The following is a 23506-nucleotide window of genomic DNA, read 5'->3' as shown; positions in this document are numbered from 1 at the left end:
ATTCTACTTGGCTTTGTATATTCGGGTAAGGTTATTATAAAATACTTTGGCTTTTATTTTTGAAGTGGGTTTTCTAAGACAACAAAAACAGTCCAAACTCCAATATCGTTGCGAATAATACGATTTAACGAAACTTTCTTTGTAGATCGTGTATTGATTGAAGACATTATAAAGAAATAAATTCTAAAAGAGCTAAGCTATGCCATTAAAACAAGAGACAGTATTAAAGAAAATATGTATTTTCTATTTTATTAATATTTTCATTTGTTTGATAAAAGCTAGGTATTTCTATGTTTCTGTTACTAAATATAATGGCAGAACACGAGGTATTATGATATAGCATTGAAATTGCATTATAGCCGTGTGGTCCCGGCATAGAATAGACCACTCCTTTCTATCCAGTGGGTATCGTAAAAGCCGACTAAGGGAGGATGAGGGATGGGCAGCAGCGTCCTCATTAAAACATCTCTAAAGTCTGATTGCGGCTGCCAATCAGCCTGCCAAGCGTGGCAACCACTAGCGAGGCTTATGTTCAGCAGTGGACAATGAAAGGCTAATATGATGATGATGATGATTTAAATTACGAAGTACGGAGGCAAACATCTTTATTATAGTTTATTTTGTGTTGTTCATGATGCTATGCGTGTTTTAGGCGACAGTTAACACTTTCCACATAACTAGCCGTCAGTTTGTTTGACATTCTATGATGCATACATATATTTTGTTTTCCATATAATAAATAAATATATTTGCGAATCAGCCCATCTAGAAAGGTGTATACGGTCCTATCCTATCGATAGATACGTTTTCGTTGACGCGCATACTACACTAGACGTAACAAATAACGTGTCTACCTATTGACAGATTCGTTTGCCATTAGTCCTCTTGATTCGCTTTATTTTATTTAATTAGGTGTTTATATATTGGATCGAATGTTATCTTTCAATTAAATGAAACAATTAAGTTCAAGTCTTTAAACAACATATTCCTCTATTGTTTGTCTCAATTATCTGCTAATAGCATCATTCTAAGCTCGATAAGGTGTTTCACCCGGAGCAAGGCTCTTCCTTTCAAACGGAAATTCTGGATGATCGTACCAGTTAACGAAATTCCTTAGTCGATAGTTCTTGTTGAATGCCGACAATTCTGCAACCTCTTCAGATGTGAGTTGAAAGTCGAAGATGTCAATGTTTTGTGCAATACGTTCTCGGTTTGTAGACCGTGGTATCGGCACTATATTTCGATCCAGCTGAAATAAAGTTTTGGAGATATTTGATTACGAATGCAATAAAAAAATATTTTAGTGTACATATTGTTTTGCTATTCCCGTGTGCTTCAGGAGATGTAATCTGGTGATTACATGGTCTTCAAACTAAATTAATCCTTATTCGTAAATTGTTTTAATATCTAATAAATGTTCAGTATTTAGTAATATATACCTAGTTGTATACTATATATATATATATAACTATATACGTAATGCTAATGGCTGTTTCCCAGATGAATGTTCGTGTTTGGTTTTTGTGTACCAACAAAAGCATCATATATCGTATACGCGTAGTATTATAGCCAACTTATTGTGTTTAAAATAATATATAATAAACATATAATTTAAAGTTTTAATACAAAAATCTGACTTTAATAATGAGCAAATTAGATAGCAACTTAGGAGTAAATTTTCAACTTAATATATCAGTTAATTATTGGCGAAGGTATGGCGTATTATGTTAGATGATGATAGGTACGATAATTTTGATAACTTTTCTCTTATTATGCTTTTTAATGATATTAATATCAAACAGGAAATTTATTATTTTCTATTCGCTTTTTTAGAAAGTTATTAACGTCTCTGGAAACTAATTTTTCAACCATATTGATTTTTATTGTATGATTATTTTTAAACACTTTGTAAAAATTTACTGTCACGTAACAATTCTTTTAAATCATCAAAACCATTAACAAGGCACTTTTCTATTAATGGTTTCTAATTCATGATAAAATGTGGTGGATTTGGTACAAAAAAAAATTACAAAAATAAGAATGGCCAGCATCTAAAATTTTGTTCTAGATTAATGGTACTTAAATTATAAGGAATTTTGATTAATTTCTATAAAACTTATACAAAAATTATTGTTTTCTTAACATATAGTTCTGTGTTATTGCATAGAGAAAAAAATAAACTACCTTTTTTTTTAAACGGCCATTTTTTTAGTTCAATAGCTATAAAAGCAGCCACATGTAAATATTGGCAACCCTAGACTATGGCTAACTAAGATCAGAGAACCCGGGTGCATTGTATTATATTTTCGTTCATATTTTATTTATTTCAAGGTTCATTAAAAAGTTTTATACCTACAAAAGTAACAACAGTAGGAGTTTTAATCTGTTGATAAGAGCATACTACACTTACCAGATATCTAAGCAATATCTGTGGCACTGTCTTATTATACTTTTCTGCTAAACGCAGTAGCAATGGATGATCGGCGCGAGGTGGTGGTGCATTTGATTTACGTCCAAGTATACCTCCGAACGGACTATACGCCATTACAACCACTTCATGCTCTTTACACCAATCTATCAATTCCATTTCAGTTATCGTTGGATTTATCTGATGAACATATAACAAGAAAAAAAGTAATAAAATAAAATACACATGTTTTTCAAAGAGAAACTTTGTTAAGATATTTGGATATTTGTGTTTGCTGGATTGAGCGTGATTACGTTTAAATGACTTGAAAAAAATTGATACACAGATGTACAACATTTTATATTAACATATACTACATAGAATAATTTGAATCCTAATTCAATAAAATATATGCTATGTTTTCAAGTAAGATTAATGTATATGATATAATCCACACGTACAAAGTTAAGCCAGAGTTAATAAAAATATTTCTTTTATATATTATTATTTAAATACACATAGTACTTAAATTTAGAATTCCAAGTTGAACGCTATCTATATTGAATGTAACATTAAACTAGCCGGTATTAAAAACGGAAATTTTATAGGTAAGGATTGAATCTAATCTAATATCTACCCGATTACGTCCGAGCGTACATAAAAATAAATTACACGGCGAAATTGAGATCCTGCTCGTTTTTATATTATTCTCCCACTAGGCATTGTGTTCTCCAATAACAATCTATAAATAATGTTATGAAACCAAACAAAAGTCTCTTATAAATAAACAAGCAGTCAACCAAAAATTGTTATTGTTCAACAATATATTGAAGGTATTTTCTGGTCGCCAATAAAAAGTTCTTTATTTTCGTCACCAACTTTTATATTTACTTGATATATTTATTACATTTATCAGTTAATAGTGAATTTCAATAAAATTTATAAATGTTTAATAGCTTTTATATTTTTGCGCATAGTTTAACTAACATGTATCTACATTTAGTTCTTTATTTATTTAGTTAATAATGATAAAACACACGAATAAAAGACATAATGTTTCGTAAGCATCGAATAAATGTATATGTAGTTGGAGTGTTTTCCTACAAATACTTCATCAAAAATAGATTAATTTTTTAACCATGTGCGTGTGAATAGTTACCGTAATGTATATTTGTTACTCAGTATATAAAAGCAATTACACTCTAAGGTTGAAGTAAAAAATCAAAGCGATACAATTTTTTTGAATAGATTTAAAAGAACAAGATAAACAGTGTATAATGATTCATAATTTCCATTTATAATTCATAAGTTCTTTGTATAGTAAGCGGCCGTGTGTGTGGGCCAGAATACCGTAACACAGAGTATCCTAGTATGGATTCTGTCCACTTCTAATGGCAGACTATATATATTCGATTTTGTAAAATGCATAAATGAAGTACCGTTGCGATAGAAATTAAATATTATTAATATTATGATGATTAATGATTCTTATTTTTACTGAATATTTTAATTTATATCTGAGTATAGACATAAAATGTCCACCATTTTCATTAATACATGTATATTAATTTGTAAGCAGTACATTCATGGAACATTGATAAAAGAGCGATTACTTTACGTTTTAAAAAAATATATACTAAATTTACTCAGCCAAAAACCAAATGAGCTGATTAAATTTTGATTCGTTTTTGACACTTGAAGCTCGATCTATATAATCTAAGTTCGTAATTTTCCTAAGTATATTGAAAATATTTGAATTTATAACGCGGAATCATATGTCGACATGGATTACGTTTTACAAAAGGCAAGATATGACAAAGAAATAGTGACAAAGAAAACCTACTGCTTTAGAATAAAACCCCACCTATTGAAAAATAATTCCATTCAGAATCGGTAACGTAATCGCATATAATATACAAACAAATTGTAAAACCTCTTTTTTTTCTTTTGTAATTTGCTTAAAAACAAACAATTTTTAGGTAAATTAAAATATAAATAGCAGTGAAGAAGGAACTTAATTTAAAACTGCCACTAGGTGATGAACGGAACGCCGCATAAGTGCACGAACATTCTTGACAGTGAGTGAGATAGGTTATGTGTCTTAGAAAGTTTTTCAATACATAATTTAAAAACAGTTCACGTAATTTAGTTATTACATGTATACCTATCATCAACATTGCAACTGTACATCGTCCAATGACTACTTCTTCTAAAGACTGGCATTAAATAAATAAACTATGGTGCATGAGTAAAATAAAAAATAATTGAGATGAATTCAATAATTTTATGTAAATTATATGAACTAATTAAAAATAATAAGAGTCAGAGACATTAATTGATTTACTTGTAATTTGACAAGCTTAGTGGAATTCAACGTTTTGAACAATAATACGTTTGGACTTGGTTTGTTAATGGTATTTAGTGTCATTGGAGACTTAGCCAAAAATACATTATTTAGTGTAGAGCAGATTTGGATTCAAAATGTTTAACTTCTTAATAATTGTAAGGTAATTTAAAAATATACTCTTATTATTGCTTTCATAATAAGTGAGTTTATAAGAATATAGTAGTCATTAACTTAACTCACCTCGGTTTGTAAAACAGCTGGTTTTATTCTAGCGTTGCTCCACAATCTTTGAATTTGGGTTAAATTAAAATTTGACACCCCTATTGACTTTGTCAGATTTAGCAATTTTGCATCTTCCATACCTTTCCAAGTTTCCAAGTAGTCGGTTGTACTAATAGAGCCATCTTTCTGCAATCGTATTTCAATAAATTACTATGGATAAATATATTTTAAAATACTATATAGCAAACATAAAAATTTCATATTGGATAAAAAAAATTGAGGAGGAAGCAATGTTTATTAAAATAAAATCATTAAAATCTGTTCCCAATTTTATTGATAGAGATGCTGTGATATACGTATATAGTTAATTGCAGTTGAACAAAAGATATAGCGGTTAGTTTAACAACTTGTTAGCAAGGGTAGGCTTATCTTTAAAAGAGATCTCTTCCAGCTAACCCAATGCAGTTAGAGAGAAAATAATTAGTACAGGTCTTTACCTGTACTAATTATTTTCTACAAGATATACAAGGCAAATAGAATACAAATACAATAAACATACAAATTATATATATATATATATATATGCACATAAACATAATAAATAATGATACACATATACAACACATATAATAATAAATATTATTATGTATTATTAGTTAAAAGGTGAGATTTCAATCTTTTCTTGAAGGAAGTAATGAAGGAACTATCCTGAATGATAGAAGATAGCCTGTTGCTTCTATTTAATTCTAAAGTATGTCTTTAGAATTAATTTATCTGTATGAGTGTATTTTATTTAATTATGAATACTTCAGCAATTTCAAATTAATGGCCTAAATTAAAACATCCTAGTTTTGTTCTAATAACATAAGTAGAATCTCTATCAGCAACTAATTATAGACAATGTTCTGTTATATTAAACTCAAAGCGAAGTTTATGACACTGATAGTTGTTTAGTTGCATGCATCCAGTCTAGAGCAACTCACTGCTATGAAATCTTGGGTTCAAGAGGTGAGCGTATCACAAAGCTTTGTGAGCCCCAATTACTTATACAAACATCGTACCTTGTACGCCATCGGATAATGCACTAAGTATAAATCCACGTAGTCCATTTGCAAGTCCTCAAGAGATTTCCTGAGTGCTGGTATTACTTCGGCTCTTTCGTGCGCATCGTTCCAAAGCTTAAATTTCGAGATACGTAAGATAAATATTACAAATTAGCGTGTTGATATGCAAGCTTTGTAAGTAACCATTTTCATTTTATAAGTTTATTATTCATTCAAAATAACCAACTTCATTGTTAGAAAATAGGGATAAGATATTAAACAGCAAAAGGAAAAACATGGAAATTAAATCATGGAGTAATTTGTGTCATACTCGTAGTTACATATACCATTTTACCAGAGAGAGGCTTTGTACAAAAGTCATTTGCTTGGGCACCTCTATCCCATACGTGTTTCTAAAGGTAAGGATGAATAACACCTGAATCCTCAGGAATGGCAACGCATAAGGCATATCTAGGCGAAACAGTATACACTGTTATGTCCATTTTACTGCTCATGTTTATAGACGATGGTTACCACTTCCCATCAAGTGGACCGTCAGCTTGTTTATCATTCTAAGTTATATAAAAAGAAACCTATTAACACCAGAAAAAAATATGCTTCCTTTTTTAAAGTTGCTTCAAAATAGGTTAAAACCATTGCTTTAAGATGATCACAGATCGGTATATTTTATACACGCAGACAATGTGGGTTTCACGAACGCTATTTTATGATATATTGGCGATGTAAGCGAAGCGTTCTGTGCCTCAAAACTCAATTATTAATAAAATAGTTTGTCTATGTCATTGTCTCTGCGTGCGGTCGTTTTTAAACTTATAATCGGCGCAACGGACGCCACGCCCTAGTCTGCACCTAGATGCGATGGACACCACATGTCTATTTATTATCTGTAATTAACGAAAATAAAATCTAAAATAAAATCCAATTGTAAGAGTCTTTGTTTTCTTGCCTTCACCGTGACCTATCATATTCTATACCATACAGGCGACTTAAAAATTAAATCTCTGCATTTCAGATCAATTAAAAAATTCAAAAGCTGTTATTGTGACTGAATACTGTTTTAAATGCTTTATCGTATGTTAATTGCACCTATATATAGCGTCTGCAAAGAGCTTTATACATTTTTATTTTCTTATAGCATGAAATAGTAAACAAGCTTACTACCCGCTAAATGATAAATATTTACCATAGTTTGCAAGACTAGACCACAATTAAACATTTTATAAATAACTCACAACCCGCCTCGACTTTGCATTTGTTTTAATAAAATAGAGTATTATTAGTCATCGATAATGTAGCTTCTACATTTGAAAAATTTTAAAACCGGTTAATTATTTTTTAATATATTATTGTAAACAAAAATATCTGACCTTTTTTCTTTATAATATTAGTGTAAACATTCTAATATCCACTAAAATATTTTTAACTAACCTATTTCTACGAAATTAAGTGGAAACAAGTTAGTTAACTATAACTATTAAGTACAATTGAGACTCAACTTAGTATAATTTTATATCTATAAATTCAAAACTATATTAATGGAATTAAACTCATTCAAACAACTAGACAACAACTATTTAATATTAAATTCGTTCCAACCTATTTTACTAATATAATGAAATTGTAAGTAGACGTTTTCTGTGCATGGAAAATATTTGAGTAAAAGTTAAATGAAGGATAAAGGCAAAACAATATATTTTTTATATCCATATGTCTGTATGTATATACGTGTGTATCACTCAAAAACTATTATACCCAATTGTATCCAATTGTATTTCTGAAAGTCTAACTTATAGAGAATAAAGGTAACCTAACTTTAAATATGGTATATGTTTTATTTTCATGCGCCATCTAGAGAGGTCATTATTATTTTGTATTTCTAAAAATAAATCATCCGAAGTAACGGACTAAAGGCAAGTTTATTTATAAAATTAAATACAGAATACATAGTATTAACAAAATCTAATACAACTCACCTTAGTAGTGATATAGACGTCCTTTCTATCGGCTCCGTTGTCCTTCACAAAGTTATGAACACCAAGACCTACGTCGTCTTCTACGAGATAAAGTGGCGCTGTATCGATATGTCGGTACCCGGCTTCCAGGGCCCATTGTACTGCCCGGGCTAGCGAGTGGTTCGTAGACAACACCCTTGTACCCTGTCGCAGACATGTTAACAACTTTGCTTTATATGAAGTCCAAAATAGATAGAGGTATTTGCCTAGCAACTAATAAAATAGGATGCGCAATCCACAGGCGAAATACAAGTATCAATTTTCAGACTTTCGCGCTGCATATTTTATAAGAGACTGGAATTAATTAGTTATCATAATTTACTTAAATGTTCACGTTAATTTCCGTCTCTTATAAAACGTAAAATATAAGTACTTTGGTAATATTATTAAATGATTTATTACACTTGCTTATTTATGGGATCCTATTACTCAGAAAGAAATCGAAATTATTAGCTTTTATGGAAGTTTTCTTGGTGTAAAATATAAATATTTTTCTCAATAAAGCATAGGTTGAAAAATGCAAAAATAAAGATTCTTGTAATAACTTGGCATTAATAGGACACTCAAAATATTAGGTTTTCGTTTAATAGTTAGCTACCTATTTATAAAGTAATGAATGTAATATTCGAATATAAACGTGACAAAATTATGAAATTCAACTGAAAAATAAGTGTTAGACAGTCAGTAACTGTGCTATATTAATTTTATAATATGATCATATAACATACCCGCACAATTAAGACTACATTAAAAGAAATTTCATTTTATTAATATCATTTAATCGTTTAAGCTACATCACAGATTCTGACATACATGCAAAAACATTATCTTATTTCTTTGTCAATCGGGTGAACGGTAAATTTTTCCGCTACTCGTATTTTTGCTTGAATAATAAAATATTGAACCTAGCGAAATGTCGATCAGTGCCATCGGGTGCCACATACCTATACCCAGTGAATCAGTGTGAAGTGGCATCAAATAATTTATGAAATTCTCTCTAGTACAGATACATGCTTAAAACTTGTATAAATTTTAGATATCTAAGCACAAATTATATTCTTAACACATGATGATGATGATTGCGACGCATGTAATTTAATTCTCTACCAATCTTTTATGTCGCGCAGATGTCGCGCCAACACTGTCAACAATTTTGATGAAAATGATAAAGATTTCAAGCGTCAAAATATTGAAGTAGATTTTCTATATGAACAAAATAAAATTCAAATCGATTTATATCTAAATATAAATCGATTTTGTAAATTTAAAATCACTAAGAAATTATTAATTATATTAGTACTATATCCATTATTATATGAGTATAGTTATATTATTGTAATTACTTTCCTCTTTTCTTTTTACAATAATCTTCCATTTTGTAACATGAACATGACATAATTATATCCTTTAAATAAAAAAAAAACATAATTGTTTCTGTTCAAATTAAGTAATTAATTAAGTAATCAATATATATATATATATATATATATATATATATATATATATATATATATATATATATATATATATATATATATATATATATATATATATATATAAAATAAACGGTAAACATTGTGACCTTTCCTTTTTTGAAATCAATAAAAACTAGTTACTCACGTCAGCTAAATGCCCCAAACTGGTACCGAGAGCCACAACTGGTATTTCATGGCCATCATTTAGTTTGTGTGTCAGCGTCGTCGCATGAACCTAAGCAAAAAAATCAGAAGGTAAAATGGTTAAATAGCATGTATACTATATTTGATAGAATAGTATATATTATACTATATATTATAAACTATTCTACTAATACTATAAATGCGAAAGTGAGTTTGTTTATTTGTTTATTATCTCTTAGCGCCTTAATCATAATCACCATGAAATTTGGTATACACATATTACATGGAATGGAGAAGGGCATGGGCTACTTTTTATTCTGGTCACCGAAAATTTCCTTGTCACGGGAATTAAGTCGTAAAAGCCAGTGTTATAAATGCGAAAGTTGGATAATTGTGTGTTTAGATGAATTAAATAAATAAAATTAAATGTTATTCAATTACTCTGAAAGAGCTAAACAGATTAGGATGAAGATAATATTCATCCTAATCACATCAGTCTTCGATTTAATCTTAAAATTAATGCCGGCGATACAAGATTTATAATGCGCTTTTTCATAAACTATAAGATACGTATAAGTATGATTTTAAATAACTGTAACTCTCCACTCCAAGTACTTTCAGAACACGTCAACTCCTTCCCCTTCAAGAAGCCAACATGTTTCATATGTTAAGTATCCTGTCACCTTTTACCAGAAACGTCACTGACACTGACAGCGGCAAATTGCGGAAGTGTCTTAAACTTGAAAGCGTAACAAATAGATTATTTTAAATATTTTAAAAAATATTTCATTTTTATTGTCGCATCTGAACGGAGGTAAATATTTAATCAAAATTTAAAATAGTATAATATTTTAATAAACTGCGTTCCAACGGTTGCGAATTCGATCCCCGCTGTATATAAACATTTGTGTTCATGAGTATTTTTGTATTTGTCTGGACGCTTTTTAGGTATTAAATAAACAATAATTAAATGGTTACCTTTCTACATAGATGTTTATCGAGAGTTTTTGTTTGAAAAAATTGCCAGAGACAATTTTGATAACTTTAATTAAAGTGTTAACACATGTATGTACAAATGTTCATAAACACCGTATGCTTACCAATTTAATACTTCTTCTGTAATTTAAACATAATGAAATGATAATTACATTATACCTTCATATTATACTAGCTTTTACCCGCGGTGTTGCCTACCTATATAAAGTATCCGATATGTTAGGTTAATGTGTGTATCATTTGAATTTATTATTATTTATTTTTAGCGTAACTGAGTAACAAACGTCCAAATATCTTTACCAACTTACTTAATATATGTAATACTAGAGCGCGATCATAAAGGACTATTATAATACTCATAGCAGAAGAACTATTGCGCAGTATCATGGTCGGGTCATGTCCATATTGTTTTGACCGAGTCATAGTTCAACTATTTAAACAATTATACAAATAATTTCTTTCATTTGAATCTTATTGTCAAGGTTAATTATTCTAGCCGTCCAGGAACGAAGTTGGTAAAAAAATCTCCCCTTTCCTCATGTCTAATTCATGATGATAAAAATACTACCATCTTACGTCCAGTAGTAGTATACAGACCCTTCTTTACCATTAATTTTAGAACATATAAAAGTATGTATATAAATATGTTTAACCACGTTTTATTTTTATTGATAAAAATGGAATGGTAACCCCGCCTGCGCTAACGGGATACGCTGGCGGAGCACCAGTGAAGGGTGATAGATGAGAATGAAAATAGGCCAGTTATCATCATCATGATGAATTCATCAGGAATTAACCATGATAGTTTCCAGGGGGAACCGCGAGGAGGTCGACCTAGTTAGGTATATTGCTAGCAATATGATTCTCAGTCTCCATCACTAACAATCCCTTTCCCCCCATGTTTAACCATGTTTCATACGTTCCATTACACGGTAAGGTATAGTATATCATGAAACGTCCTTTAATCTTTTTAAGCGCGCGTTAGTACGCGGGATAAATTCTATAGACTATAAGCACCCCGGTATTATTCTTTTATACAAAACTAGCTATTTCCCGCGGCTTAGCGGCTTTCAAAACCCGTTATCTCCGGTTCCCCTTGAAAATATAACCTATATTACTCAGGGATATTGTACCTTTATAAAGGTGAAAGAATTTTTAGAGTCGATTTAGTATTCTTTGTGATTTCCCTTATATATTTACTAGAAGCAAGTAATTAATTCAATGTTATTATTAATTATTAAGTATATTAAAGTATTATATTTAGTATATTAAACTACAATGTAATATATTATTTTATTTTTATTTATTATCAATCCTACAATAATTTTTACGTCGGTATTGAAATATATATACACATATATTTCAATATATGTATATATATTTTTTAATTAATACTAACTTCAATAAAGATAAAATCGGTATACAACCAAAACTAAAATAAATCTATTGATTGCAAAAATAATAAAATACGGAAATATAAATGTAAAAAACTCAGTTAAATTTAGAATCTCTTGTATTTTTTACGTGAATGTTGTTCATTTTTTTCTATAATCCGTTTGTCTATCATGTATTTTGAACAATAATCACGCAATAAATAAAGGTTTATTTATACATGAATAATGACTATGTCGAATGGATGAATTATAAAAGAATCTATACAAAAAAAAATAATTAAAAAACCATAAAACGCTTTATTGATATGATTATTATGAGATTTGTTTCTGTTACAGCATGAATTTTCTGCTTATTTATAGCCAATGAAACCGAGTATTGATTGGTCGGATATCCGCCCACGGCTCCATATCCGTATTCCGTCTAATAAAACTGGTTTTATTCGATACTTGGATTGTTATAGCTTTGATTTGTATTTAAAAAATCTCTCATATTATACTTATTACTTCTTCTTAATATTTAAGAGCGTTCATGCCGAAACCTACTGATATGTTTTACTATTATAATAAAATTGTAATTGGACGATGTCTGTACATGGGAGATATTTAAGAAAAATTACCATGAGGGGTCTTAATAAAACTAATAGAAGCCAAAACAATATTTTTTAAAAGTTTCGTCTATCCATCTAATTATATGTTTCGATATTACGAAAAAACTACAGCACCAAGCTGGATGCATTTTTGACAGTTGTGTTCCTGAAAGTCTAAATTAAAATCTGGTGTGTTATTTCATGTTGGTATGCCATCTAGAAGTAGGCTATTTAGAAGTAGTCTATTTCATTGGTATTCTTACTTCGGAATAAACATTTATAACTGTATCAAATACAAATAATTTTCAATATTTCTGATTATTAAAAAAGTGCTCTGATAGCGAACAAAAATGTCAACCATACAATCTATGATTCAAGACATCCCTAATTCTTAAATTATTTCTGCTGCTACTTTTTGCTGTCATCTTAATATATCGTTTACTTTTTAATTCGCTATGAGTGTAATTTTCAAACTATTGTCAATCATAACAATGAAAATTGGTTAATGTTTTATTATAAATTGACAGTTAATTCTGTCGTTACTTCAATTCGGTGTGAACACTTTTAAAAACATTTGTTGTCAGTTAGAGCTGTTTAGATCTCACTGTAAACTGTGATAACAACATGACCAAAGGGCTTTACTATCTGTATTTAATTGACCTTGTGTTAAAAGGTATATGGAAGAATCCCATCTCCTAGTAAGAGTCTGTATTTGAAATCTTTCCTCGTCAATAATTAATTCTTTATCACTAATAGGTAATTATAATTACCTATCAGTGACTAAATCATTTCCCTCAATTTAATCTTTACATATTTAATAGCTATTTTGTATAAAAAAAAAAACATAAAAAAATATGGCTGTGTTACAGTTTAAAAGATAGAATATTGCAGTGAAATTACTGAGTACGGAAAAATAAGATCATAATCTTCAAGTAATTTGTAGTGTTCTTGATGCTATTAGATTACTATAGAAACAATAATTACTTTCCTCCAGGTGAGCCCTTAACCCCTATACAGGTATCATAAAATTATATTTTTAAATAAGCTTCTTATTTCAGTTTACCTTTTATATATGTGTGTATATTTAGTTCTGTAATAATATTATTATGATTGAAGTCACAATTTTTTGTACAGCAAAACCTTAAATCTGCCTAAACACAATTTAACTGCTGATGCACTTAAATTATGCACTATATAACTGCGTTAGTGTAATTCTCTTATTATAAGTATTTTGATTGTCTAGATTGATTTAGTTTCTAGCATCAAGGTTTAAGACTGCCTTCGTCTCTATGATTTGACGAAAATGGCCTAATATAATATATATAATATAAATAATATAATATTTTCTAATTGCTGAATTATTTTATTATTCATATTTAGTTAAGCATAAAAATCTTCATGATTACCTGAGTAGTTTTTGCATGGAGTTTTAATAACATTAAATTATTTAAATTTTTGTTTATATTTCTATATCCGTAATTAGGTAACTCGTATACAATGTATTAAGGATACATTAGAAAAAAAAAGTATATATAATAACTATAAAACTGGGAATAAAGAATAATTTAACAATATTAATCATAATTTGTAATTATAATTTCCACAAATGAGAAATCCCCGGGCCTTTACGTCTTTTTCATAAGATTAAAAAAGAGACAAAATCTCTACAGGTAAGCAATCCTAATTATGAATAAAGCTGTTCCGACAAAAATGTTTTATCAAAAATTTACGACGCAACGAGTTATACAAATATTTTTTTATGTAACTTTTCTTATTACGATGTTTTTAAATTCGACGTTGCCAAACAAAATATAAAATTTCTTTTATACACAGCTAGTTATATCCCGAGATTTTTACATTCATTAGAGCAAAAAGTATCCCAGTGAATCTAGGATATGTTTTATTAGTGTACCCAATTCCATTCAAATCTATTCAGTTGTTGAAATATGATAGAGTAACAAACGCCCAATTACTTTTACAAACTATCATAAAACTCGATTGGTGTATTTTTTATACATATTTATCATTATCATCATATCAGTCGTTATTTATATACTGCTGAATATAGGTCTCCCGTACACTGTCATAAATAACAGTTCTAAGCCACCTGCATCCACTGACTCCCTACAATGTATTTGAGGTCGTCACTCCATCTAGTTGGGTCGTTCTAAAGTGCGTTTGTCCATACAGAATCGCCACCTAATAACCTATCTTCCCCATCGATTATCGGTTTTTTTGAGCTATATGACCAGCCAATTCACTTCAGCTTGTTAATCCCATTATACAATTATTTTTATATTAATTCATAATAAAAATTAAAAACATTAATACAAAATAATAATCCCATAAAATATGTGCATAAAATACCTATAGCTGCACAAGAAAATTATTTTGTAACGTTGGAACGGATATTGAGAAATATATTTTTAAAATATTTTATGTCATTTTATTATGGTACTCGTAAGAAGAATACGAGATAAATTAGTTAGTAGGCATTTCATATATTTTCTCATTACGCAATTTAATGTACACTTCGACGAGATTAATAAATGAATATTTAAATACCAATATTAAAAGAAAACGATGGAAATAAATAAAAAAATATTTCTACTCAAATTTAATACCTAAGTCTATTATATATATAATTTTAACTTTATTGCACTAAAACATACAGTAACAACAATGAGTGAGTGGGCAGTAGTAGTACAAAACAGAAATTAAAATAAATATTTACATAACAATATATTTAATAACAATAATAATTTGTTTCGAAACTTATTATCTTGATTAAATTCTTACCTGAACATGGTACAATGAAATAAATAATACAAGCTTCAGCGAATTGTAACTACGTCCACTACACATGATTCCACATAACTCTATGTTGTTACATCACACATAAATTACAATAAAAATCTCTGTTTATAACATGTGCTATTTGTAATGCAATACCAATGACTAAAATCACTGTTATGTGTCTGTATGGAAGCTAAAATATGAATGTAAGCAAAACATAAAAAATCATTATATATAAAGTGATATCATTATATGTAATGATGCTGATTGTTGGCACTTGGTGGAGTTTCATGTTTACATTTATTGTAGAAAAAAAAACGCGTATACCACAAATATATTTTTATAATACCTGACCAGTTTCGCCTTATGTTATTCTCTTTATATATACGTATTTTCCTTAACAGACAGCATGTATTCTAATATAGGAATTCTTTTATATTTTAATCAAAATTGGAGGAAGGGAACGACATTTTTAAATTGGCTCGGATCTGAGTGTTCTCACTTGTGTCCCACATATTCGTTGTCGATTTCTCGAGACCTTATCTTTACCAGTAGATAATTAATTGTATTTACATATCATGACAATTGTATCTACATATCAATTCGTCAAAATTATCTCAAAAATTGAAGCAAGTTTTTTATAGTTAATAATTTTGTGAAATAATTTTATTCGATAATATTTATTAATTGTAAATTAGAAATATTATTAATACAAAAAATTTAAAAAAGTCACAATTTTTCAAATTATTGTTTTTAATTAATATCATTTTCATATTTATTATTATTTCTATAATCAATTACAATTAATAAATTTCTAAGTCTAATTATAATTAAATACTTACAATTAAATTTAAATATTTTAAAGCGCAATTCATTAGTAATATTGGTTTATTTTTGTAATTATGAGTAGATATATTTTTTCATTGAATATATACAATATTAATTTTTATTGTCTTAAAGGATTAAATAAGTACATAAACGTACAGCATTCTACTGAACTTTAAGTTTTGGAAATTTACCTCTTTATTCCAAATAAACAAAATGTCTTCAATATTTGCAAAACCAGCGCACTACCAACAGCGTATTTTAGTGAGCACTTCAATATCATAGGATAAAAATGGAAATAAGTGCTTTATCATGTTGTTACGTCAGCCACACATCAATTAACGTGACATAATTATCAAAGAGCTATACTAAACATTAACTCACACGTGATATACTGTTAATAATTTTGGTAAAGTAAACCCTATAAATAAAACGTAATGACACCAGCGTACAGATATGTAACGGCCCCTTTAAAATGTCTCCCTTTGTGTCGGAAGATAAACTGCTGCGTCTCTCGGGATTTGTTCAGCACGTGAACTTAAAGACACGTTTAATAAAAAACCGGGTCATACGAATGTCGTTCATGATGCAGAGGGTGCCTCGTAAAAACCCTATTTCCCAATCTTCAGATTCCACATCAACACCCACGTATGTTTCTTTTTCGAGTATTCTTTTTAATCAAACTATAGGTACCTACTACAGAGTTAGCTTTTGCTTCGAATAATATTTTTTGTTTGTCAAAGTTGACATAGTGATTTCGAAGTTTTATTTGTTTACCGATACCTTTGAAGTTCTCGCTGTTTGGTGCTTTCGTTGCTACGTAAACATGTCGTACTACAGTTTAGTAATTGCAAGTAGTATGGATGAAAATTTATTTGGATAGGTAGACAGTTGTTTTCAAAATTATTTAGTTTCTAAATGGTATAAATAAGTATTTTTAATAAAAGAGTGCACAATTTATACAGCATTGTAAACGTTGTATCTAGTTACTGAGCTACATTTATTTGCAAAAGAAATATCAGAATCAAATTGTTTTATAGATTTACACTGCATTTATGTGGAAAATCTATTTGTGTATCCCATACTCTCTTCAATTTCACTAGACGCAGTATAAAAGACATATATGTCTTTTATATCTCCAAGCACCTTGTCTTATTTGAATTTCATGAATATCAGACAAGATATAGGTGTATGTGGTTTGTGAATAGAACCAAGTTTACCATTCATGGTACCTCGCTAGAGTATGCTATAAATACTGCGATTTTAACCCAGTATAGTACCCGTACGTAGCAGGCATATAATAAATTATTACACGTGGTACGTAGACCCTTCGCGTGGTTAAGCTCCAAGGTATTGGACGTTAATGTATCGACTGCGCAGGGGAGGGGCATTATTCTGTTTTACACAACTAAACTATCAAATCTTGACCTCTCATTCCCTCCGCTCAGCTTGTGTAAACTAAACTGATATGCCGGAATGTATTGTTCCCCTGGGATCTTGTTAAATTGGACATACTTCGTAGTAAATCTCTCGATACAAGTACATCTTTGCCTTTTGTTAATTCTCGGCCTAAAGTAACTGTGTTTTAAGTTAGTTAGACTCTATTATAATATATTGTTTTAAGGAGCAGATACAAATCGACCTTATTAATATAATGTAGTAATATTAATTACTCATGCAACAGAAAATATAGTTTTGTTTTTATGATTATTACAACTGACTATGATGAGCCAGTCAGTTAAGCACGCCAACCAAATAACTATAGAAAACATAACTGTTACTAAAAAAAATTCAAGTATAAATTCAAACAGCTTCTCTAAATTTTTTAATCTACTATACAAGTTTAGAGAGTTATTTACTATTAACATCTATACCAAATTTTAATCAGCTAATAACTCTTTTGATATTAATATTGTTGACACATACATAAACAGATGAAAATGCAAGTGTGATTATTTTGTAATGTTTAACTATAGCTTAGGTGACAAACCCATTATGATTTAAATTAATAAAGAGGTATTCTTAGAAGTAACCCAGGATATATTGTATATGTATAAAGGATATGACGTCATTATATCAAGCGGATATAGTCTTTATTCGTGGCATAATTTTTCATTAAATATTTTAATTACTATTTATTATAAATAACTAATAATCAAGCCACCATTGCATTTGTAAGATTTACTTACGTAAATATCTTATGTAAGTGTTATTAGTTACTTACTAATCTATCGATTATCAATAAATTACTAATTTAGAAGATTGTTTACATTTGCAAATTTATCATAAGTTAATTAACTATACATGTGAGTAAAATTAATAAATAACAATGTGACCTTAAACATAAAACTATTATTGATAAAACACGTTCAAGTGATATCTAATTACGAAAAGAAATATTTCCGTAAAGTATAATGATATGTATAATTAATCTAAAATATAACAAATAAAAGATAACAAAATATGTGTAACTCAATATAAAAATATATCTATAGCCATATTTAAATTTTGCTTAATTTGATAATAACTAAGACTCCTACCACACTTACTGTTAAATTGACTGCATTAGTGCAGTAGTTTTTACGTGATACAAATCAAATATTCAGTCATAGAAAAATCTAAATATTGTTTTGTCTTGTATTGCTATTATTATTTTTTCTTAAATATTTCTTATATAGTAACCTCATATAGTTACAATATTATTATATTAGTAGGATTTTAAAATATCGCTTGTACTAGATAGTTATACTAATATATATAGATTATGGCAGAGAACAAAATTGTTCATCATAACGTTATTCTAACCCAAATATGGTGAGCATTATTGCCGTTTCGGTGATCATAACACTTGAGTTACCTAGATTTCTTCGGGCACACTGAGAAGATAATCAAAGACGTTCGAAAATATTTCTCCTATACCTATAAGTATTGTTTAAAAATTGAAGAGTAATAAAAACTAATATAATAAAACCAATATATTTATTACATAGATTATAATAATAATATAATTACCTAAAAACATTATATAGGTTAGCTTAAAAGGTTATATACAGTAGATATTGGATTTCATAATATTGTAATTGACATTATCATTCGATTGAAGAAAGTTTCATTTCTTATATTATATGAAATTGGATGTCTGGTCATTATTGTATTTACTAAATATACTATTTCAATACACCGTATTCATGAGTGTATTTGTTTGTATTGGTCTGTGTATTTTCTAGTATAATATGTATATTTTTTTTTCACAACACCAACGGCATTGCAGGTGTGCTGCCGGTCTTTTAAAAAGGAGTATACTCTTTTCTTGAAGGTTATGTTGTCGTATCGGTTCGGAAATACTGCTGCTGGAAGTTGATTCCAAAGAATGGTTGTGCGTGGAAGAAAGTGCCTTGAAAAACGCACGGTGGAAGACCGCCGACAATTTGTATAATCCGGTATTCAATACAATACCTAGGCAATGTATAAACTATATGTACATAGTATAAGCACTGCTTAGTTTGAAATTAAATGGTGCTGAGTAATGTGTGGAATGATATTTATCAAGTTACATTATTAAATTATTAATAATTACTGTACGTGAAATGGAAAAGACTTCTATCTGTTCTTGATTACTTCGTAATTCATGTATAAGTTTTGATGTCTTCTCTGGATGTTGAGTAATTTATAATCCATTAGATACTAGGTACGATTATAATTTAACGTGATTGCGTGTAGTATGAGTAAATAAGTCATTAGTGGCTGAGCGAACGAGTCTCGTCGGCGAAATTGAATTTTCCCAGAAATAACACTTACCTAGACCGATTTATTATCCTCAAAAACCTCCCACAGGCTTTGAAATAGTGAAGGTAGGTGTATTAAAAAAAAACTAAAAAGACAGTATTTTATTGAAATATATATAAAGTATTCCTTCTTTAAAAATTATGACCTTGATTTTATAGGTACAGTAATTCAATGATTACTTAGATATTACTCAATATATACATATATTTATCATCTTTACAAACTTTAACATTTATGATTTTAGTTGAAGGTTGGATAAATCAATGTACTATTATTATATTTAATATAATATTCTGTAGGTTATGCTCGGTTTGCCATCTTTAAAATAAATATTGGCAATACGAATACTGTTTATATTTTTATTATATTTTCTTAAACAAATTAACCAAGTAACAAAGACCTCTACGTTCAACGCTACTTCATAATTTGGAGAGGTCTCATGATTTAATCTATTGATTGTAATAAAATGTATATAAATTTTTAATTTAGCCTAACACCTACTCAAATGTAAAATTTTATTACAATTAGGCTGACGAACATCAATTCTATAAATGCCTGATTTGTGTTTCATTGTGTATATCTCATCTCCCTAATTAATTGGTTGTCTGGAAGAGATTGATTTAGCGATCAGATCGCCGTTTGTACTTTATAAGCGTAATAAAATATATTTATTTATTAACAATGTATTGCACTATTTATGAAATATTTTTATATTATTCTTTAAGTAATGCAATAATCAGTTAATGAATAAATAATTTTAAGTTTTTTTATTTTTATATTTTATTATAGTTGTATATATAAAAGACAATTAATTATTTTAACATAAATGTCTTTAAAATAAATAAAGGTCTGCGTCTACATATGAAATAGGGTTCAGTACAGTTTTAATTTAAGAGAAGTCTAGTCTTTTTCGTTGTAAATTTTCTACTGGCTCCATTCATCAGGCGACTGTCACTGTACCCCGCCGAGCAATTACTGATGTCGCACTCGGCTGCACCGCTAGAGCAATTACTACCACCTACCGCTGCCATACCTCCAGGCAACGGGTAGTTAAACGAAAGCGAGCACCAGTTACAGAGGTGTAACAGTTCAACCAAAGAAGACATAATATCACCTCAATTCACATGCCTTTCCTAGCGTACTATGTATTTAAGTCACATTTTTATTTTCTAAAATTTGCTTATATTACGACAAATTTGTATAATGAACCACAGTTACAAGATAAATGTAAAAGGTAATACTACGAGTACTATTTCGTACTTCCATAATGATTTGAGGTAATAATGTTATTTTTACTGTATACTAGTATAAATAATAATAATTTATTTGCTCTAAAACATGCTATACAGATGCTAGTAATATGTTATGAATATGCATGTTATGCCAAAACAATGACGTGCAAAATTTAGGTATAACAATGTCAGTAAACATTTGGCATTACTTAGTTTATTATTTACATTTAGTTTATATTTTATTATAAACTTTTATGCATACACTTTGACCGTTTTTATATACTGCATCATTGTAGTAGGTGTTTATGGAAGCACTGAACTGTCGGGATTTCTAGTATTTCTATACATATCACAAGCTTTTTAAAATAAATATATATTTTGCTTTTGCAAAAGAAAAAAAAAGAACACTTATTTCATATATGTAAAGCGATAGAAATGTTAATATGCCAATTTCTTTGAAACGTATTCGGCACGATGCGGATGGTAAAACAGTATGCCCTAATGCACTTTTTTTGAGCGATAAATGCTTTATTGATACTGTTACCATTCCCCCATATTGATAATCCATATCACAGTACGGATTCTACATATGCATGATATGCTGTAAGCGCTATTTATTGGTTACTTTTTCAGTCGCTTCATTGCATATACAAACTTATTAATCCTACTACATACTTTTTCTATTTGTGTTTTCCAGTTAATTTTTTGATCTATTATTAATGCAAGATTTTTTTTTATTTACTAAGTCAATTTGCATATCTCTGCAGTAAACATTTTGAGTTTTAATATTAAAATAAATGTATTAAAATTAATTTTATTTTATTTAAATTAAATTATTCATATCCAGTCATTTATTTATTAAGTTTATTATTTTATTTCCGTCATTTTCGTAGGTTTTAAATGTTTTATTTTTACTTTCAAATGTCGCGATAACGAAAATATCATCAGCAAAAACTATACAATTATGAATGGTTATATCAATTATATTAGGTGGCTCAGGACTGTTCTTTATGGCAGTCTATGGGGGACGCTTATGTCCAGCGGTGAACGAATAATGGCTGAAAGGATGATGATAATGATGATATCAATTAAATCATGAATATACAACCGAAACAGAATTGATCCCAATACGCTTCCCTTTGGGACTCCATGTTCATTAAGCCTGTATTCTGAGAAATATGGTACGACAACCTTATTGTTATTCATTTTTGTAACCATTACACATTGTTTTCTATTGCCAAGATAAAAAGCTATCCAATCAAGAGCAAGGTCCCTTATTCTATAATGTTCTAATTTATTCTTTTGGTAAATCGAAAAACAATAGTTATATATTTTCATGTCATTTTTCGTTAAGATTGTCATTATAAGGAGAAATGTGACAAGTATTGTTGATTTTTTTTTATATCCGTACTGGTCCTGATAATAATTTCGTATAAATGGCTATTTAAAATATTTCTTTATTTCTTTATACATATATATAATTTTCAAACTTTTTGTAACTTCTAGCCTTTTTTTTTGTCAAAGATCTAGTAAATAGAATAAATTTTGTTTTTTTTTTTTAATGAACATAGTATTAATCCCGACAAAATGTAGAATTAGATTCTTATTTTAGCTATACGTAACAAAAGAAATTCTTATACAAAACATTTATAAAATTTAACAATAATAAAATATATATATATATATATATATATACCTTCCTTGATCTGCCTGATGTCACTATGTCTCGGTATCCCTCTTCCCCTCCTTATGTACATATGTATATACATACGTATATAAACTTATATATACTGTATTTATATTTATTATTTGCACAACTTACAATGTAATGAAAGATGGCCAAAAAAACTCTCCATTAAGTATTTTCTAGAGAATAAAAAAGGAGTAGGCCTGTGTTTATTAGAAAATACCTTTCCCTTTCACGTCTCACGTAAGGAATTTTTCTCGTTGGCGGAAATTTACCCTTACGCACCTGCTTCTTTTATACGCACCGACAAAGAGCGGCCCTTCTTCGCTTTCACGACGTGTAGTTTCTTCCTTCCCGTGAAACCCGCCCGTCAGGTCTGATCCTGATCAAATTAACGTTACTTAAATTAAACATGCGATGTAGGGGAACAATAAAAGCGTCGGAAGTCTGAATTCGCGAATATATATTCCGACGTGGCCACGGATTTAAAAATAAATAATTATTCACATATACGAAATTAAATTTTGACTTA

At 29.0% G+C, this 23506-nt stretch overlaps 1 protein-coding gene across 1 annotated transcript; it reads right to left on the bottom strand.

The window, feature by feature from the left end:
* Positions 1–959: 959 nt before the first annotated feature.
* LOC113511349 (aldo-keto reductase AKR2E4-like) lies at positions 960–15668 on the bottom strand. Its single transcript, XM_052903519.1, has 7 exons — positions 15448–15668; positions 9673–9762; positions 8014–8196; positions 6038–6154; positions 4995–5162; positions 2411–2608; positions 960–1249 (listed from the first exon to the last, which is right to left on the bottom strand). The coding sequence occupies exons 1-7, from the start codon at positions 15511–15513 to the stop codon at positions 1028–1030; spliced, it is 1044 nt and encodes a 347-aa protein (XP_052759479.1). The 5' UTR covers positions 15514–15668; the 3' UTR covers positions 960–1027.
* Positions 15669–23506: the final 7838 nt, after the last annotated feature.

Source organism: Galleria mellonella, unplaced genomic scaffold, assembly GCF_026898425.1.
Source record: "Galleria mellonella isolate WM207_F2 unplaced genomic scaffold, CSIRO_AGI_GalMel_v1 utg139, whole genome shotgun sequence".
NCBI classification, from domain to species: domain Eukaryota; kingdom Metazoa; phylum Arthropoda; class Insecta; order Lepidoptera; family Pyralidae; genus Galleria; species Galleria mellonella.
Note: the sequence above shows the minus strand (reverse complement) of the source record. Positions and strands in the feature narration are given on the sequence as shown.

Excerpts from the sequence above, each read along its gene's own strand:
- LOC113511349 (XM_052903519.1), bottom strand. The coding sequence starts at position 15,513 with ATGTGTAGTGGACGTAGTTACAATTCGCTGAAGCTTGTATTATTTATT. Across the intron at positions 8,197-9,672 it reads GTTTGGGGCATTTAGCTGAC|GGTACAAGGGTGTTGTCTAC; the intron begins GTGAGTAACTAG and ends TGTCTGCGACAG. Across the intron at positions 5,163-6,037 it reads ATTATCCGATGGCGTACAAG|AAAGATGGCTCTATTAGTAC; the intron begins GTACGATGTTTG and ends ATACGATTGCAG.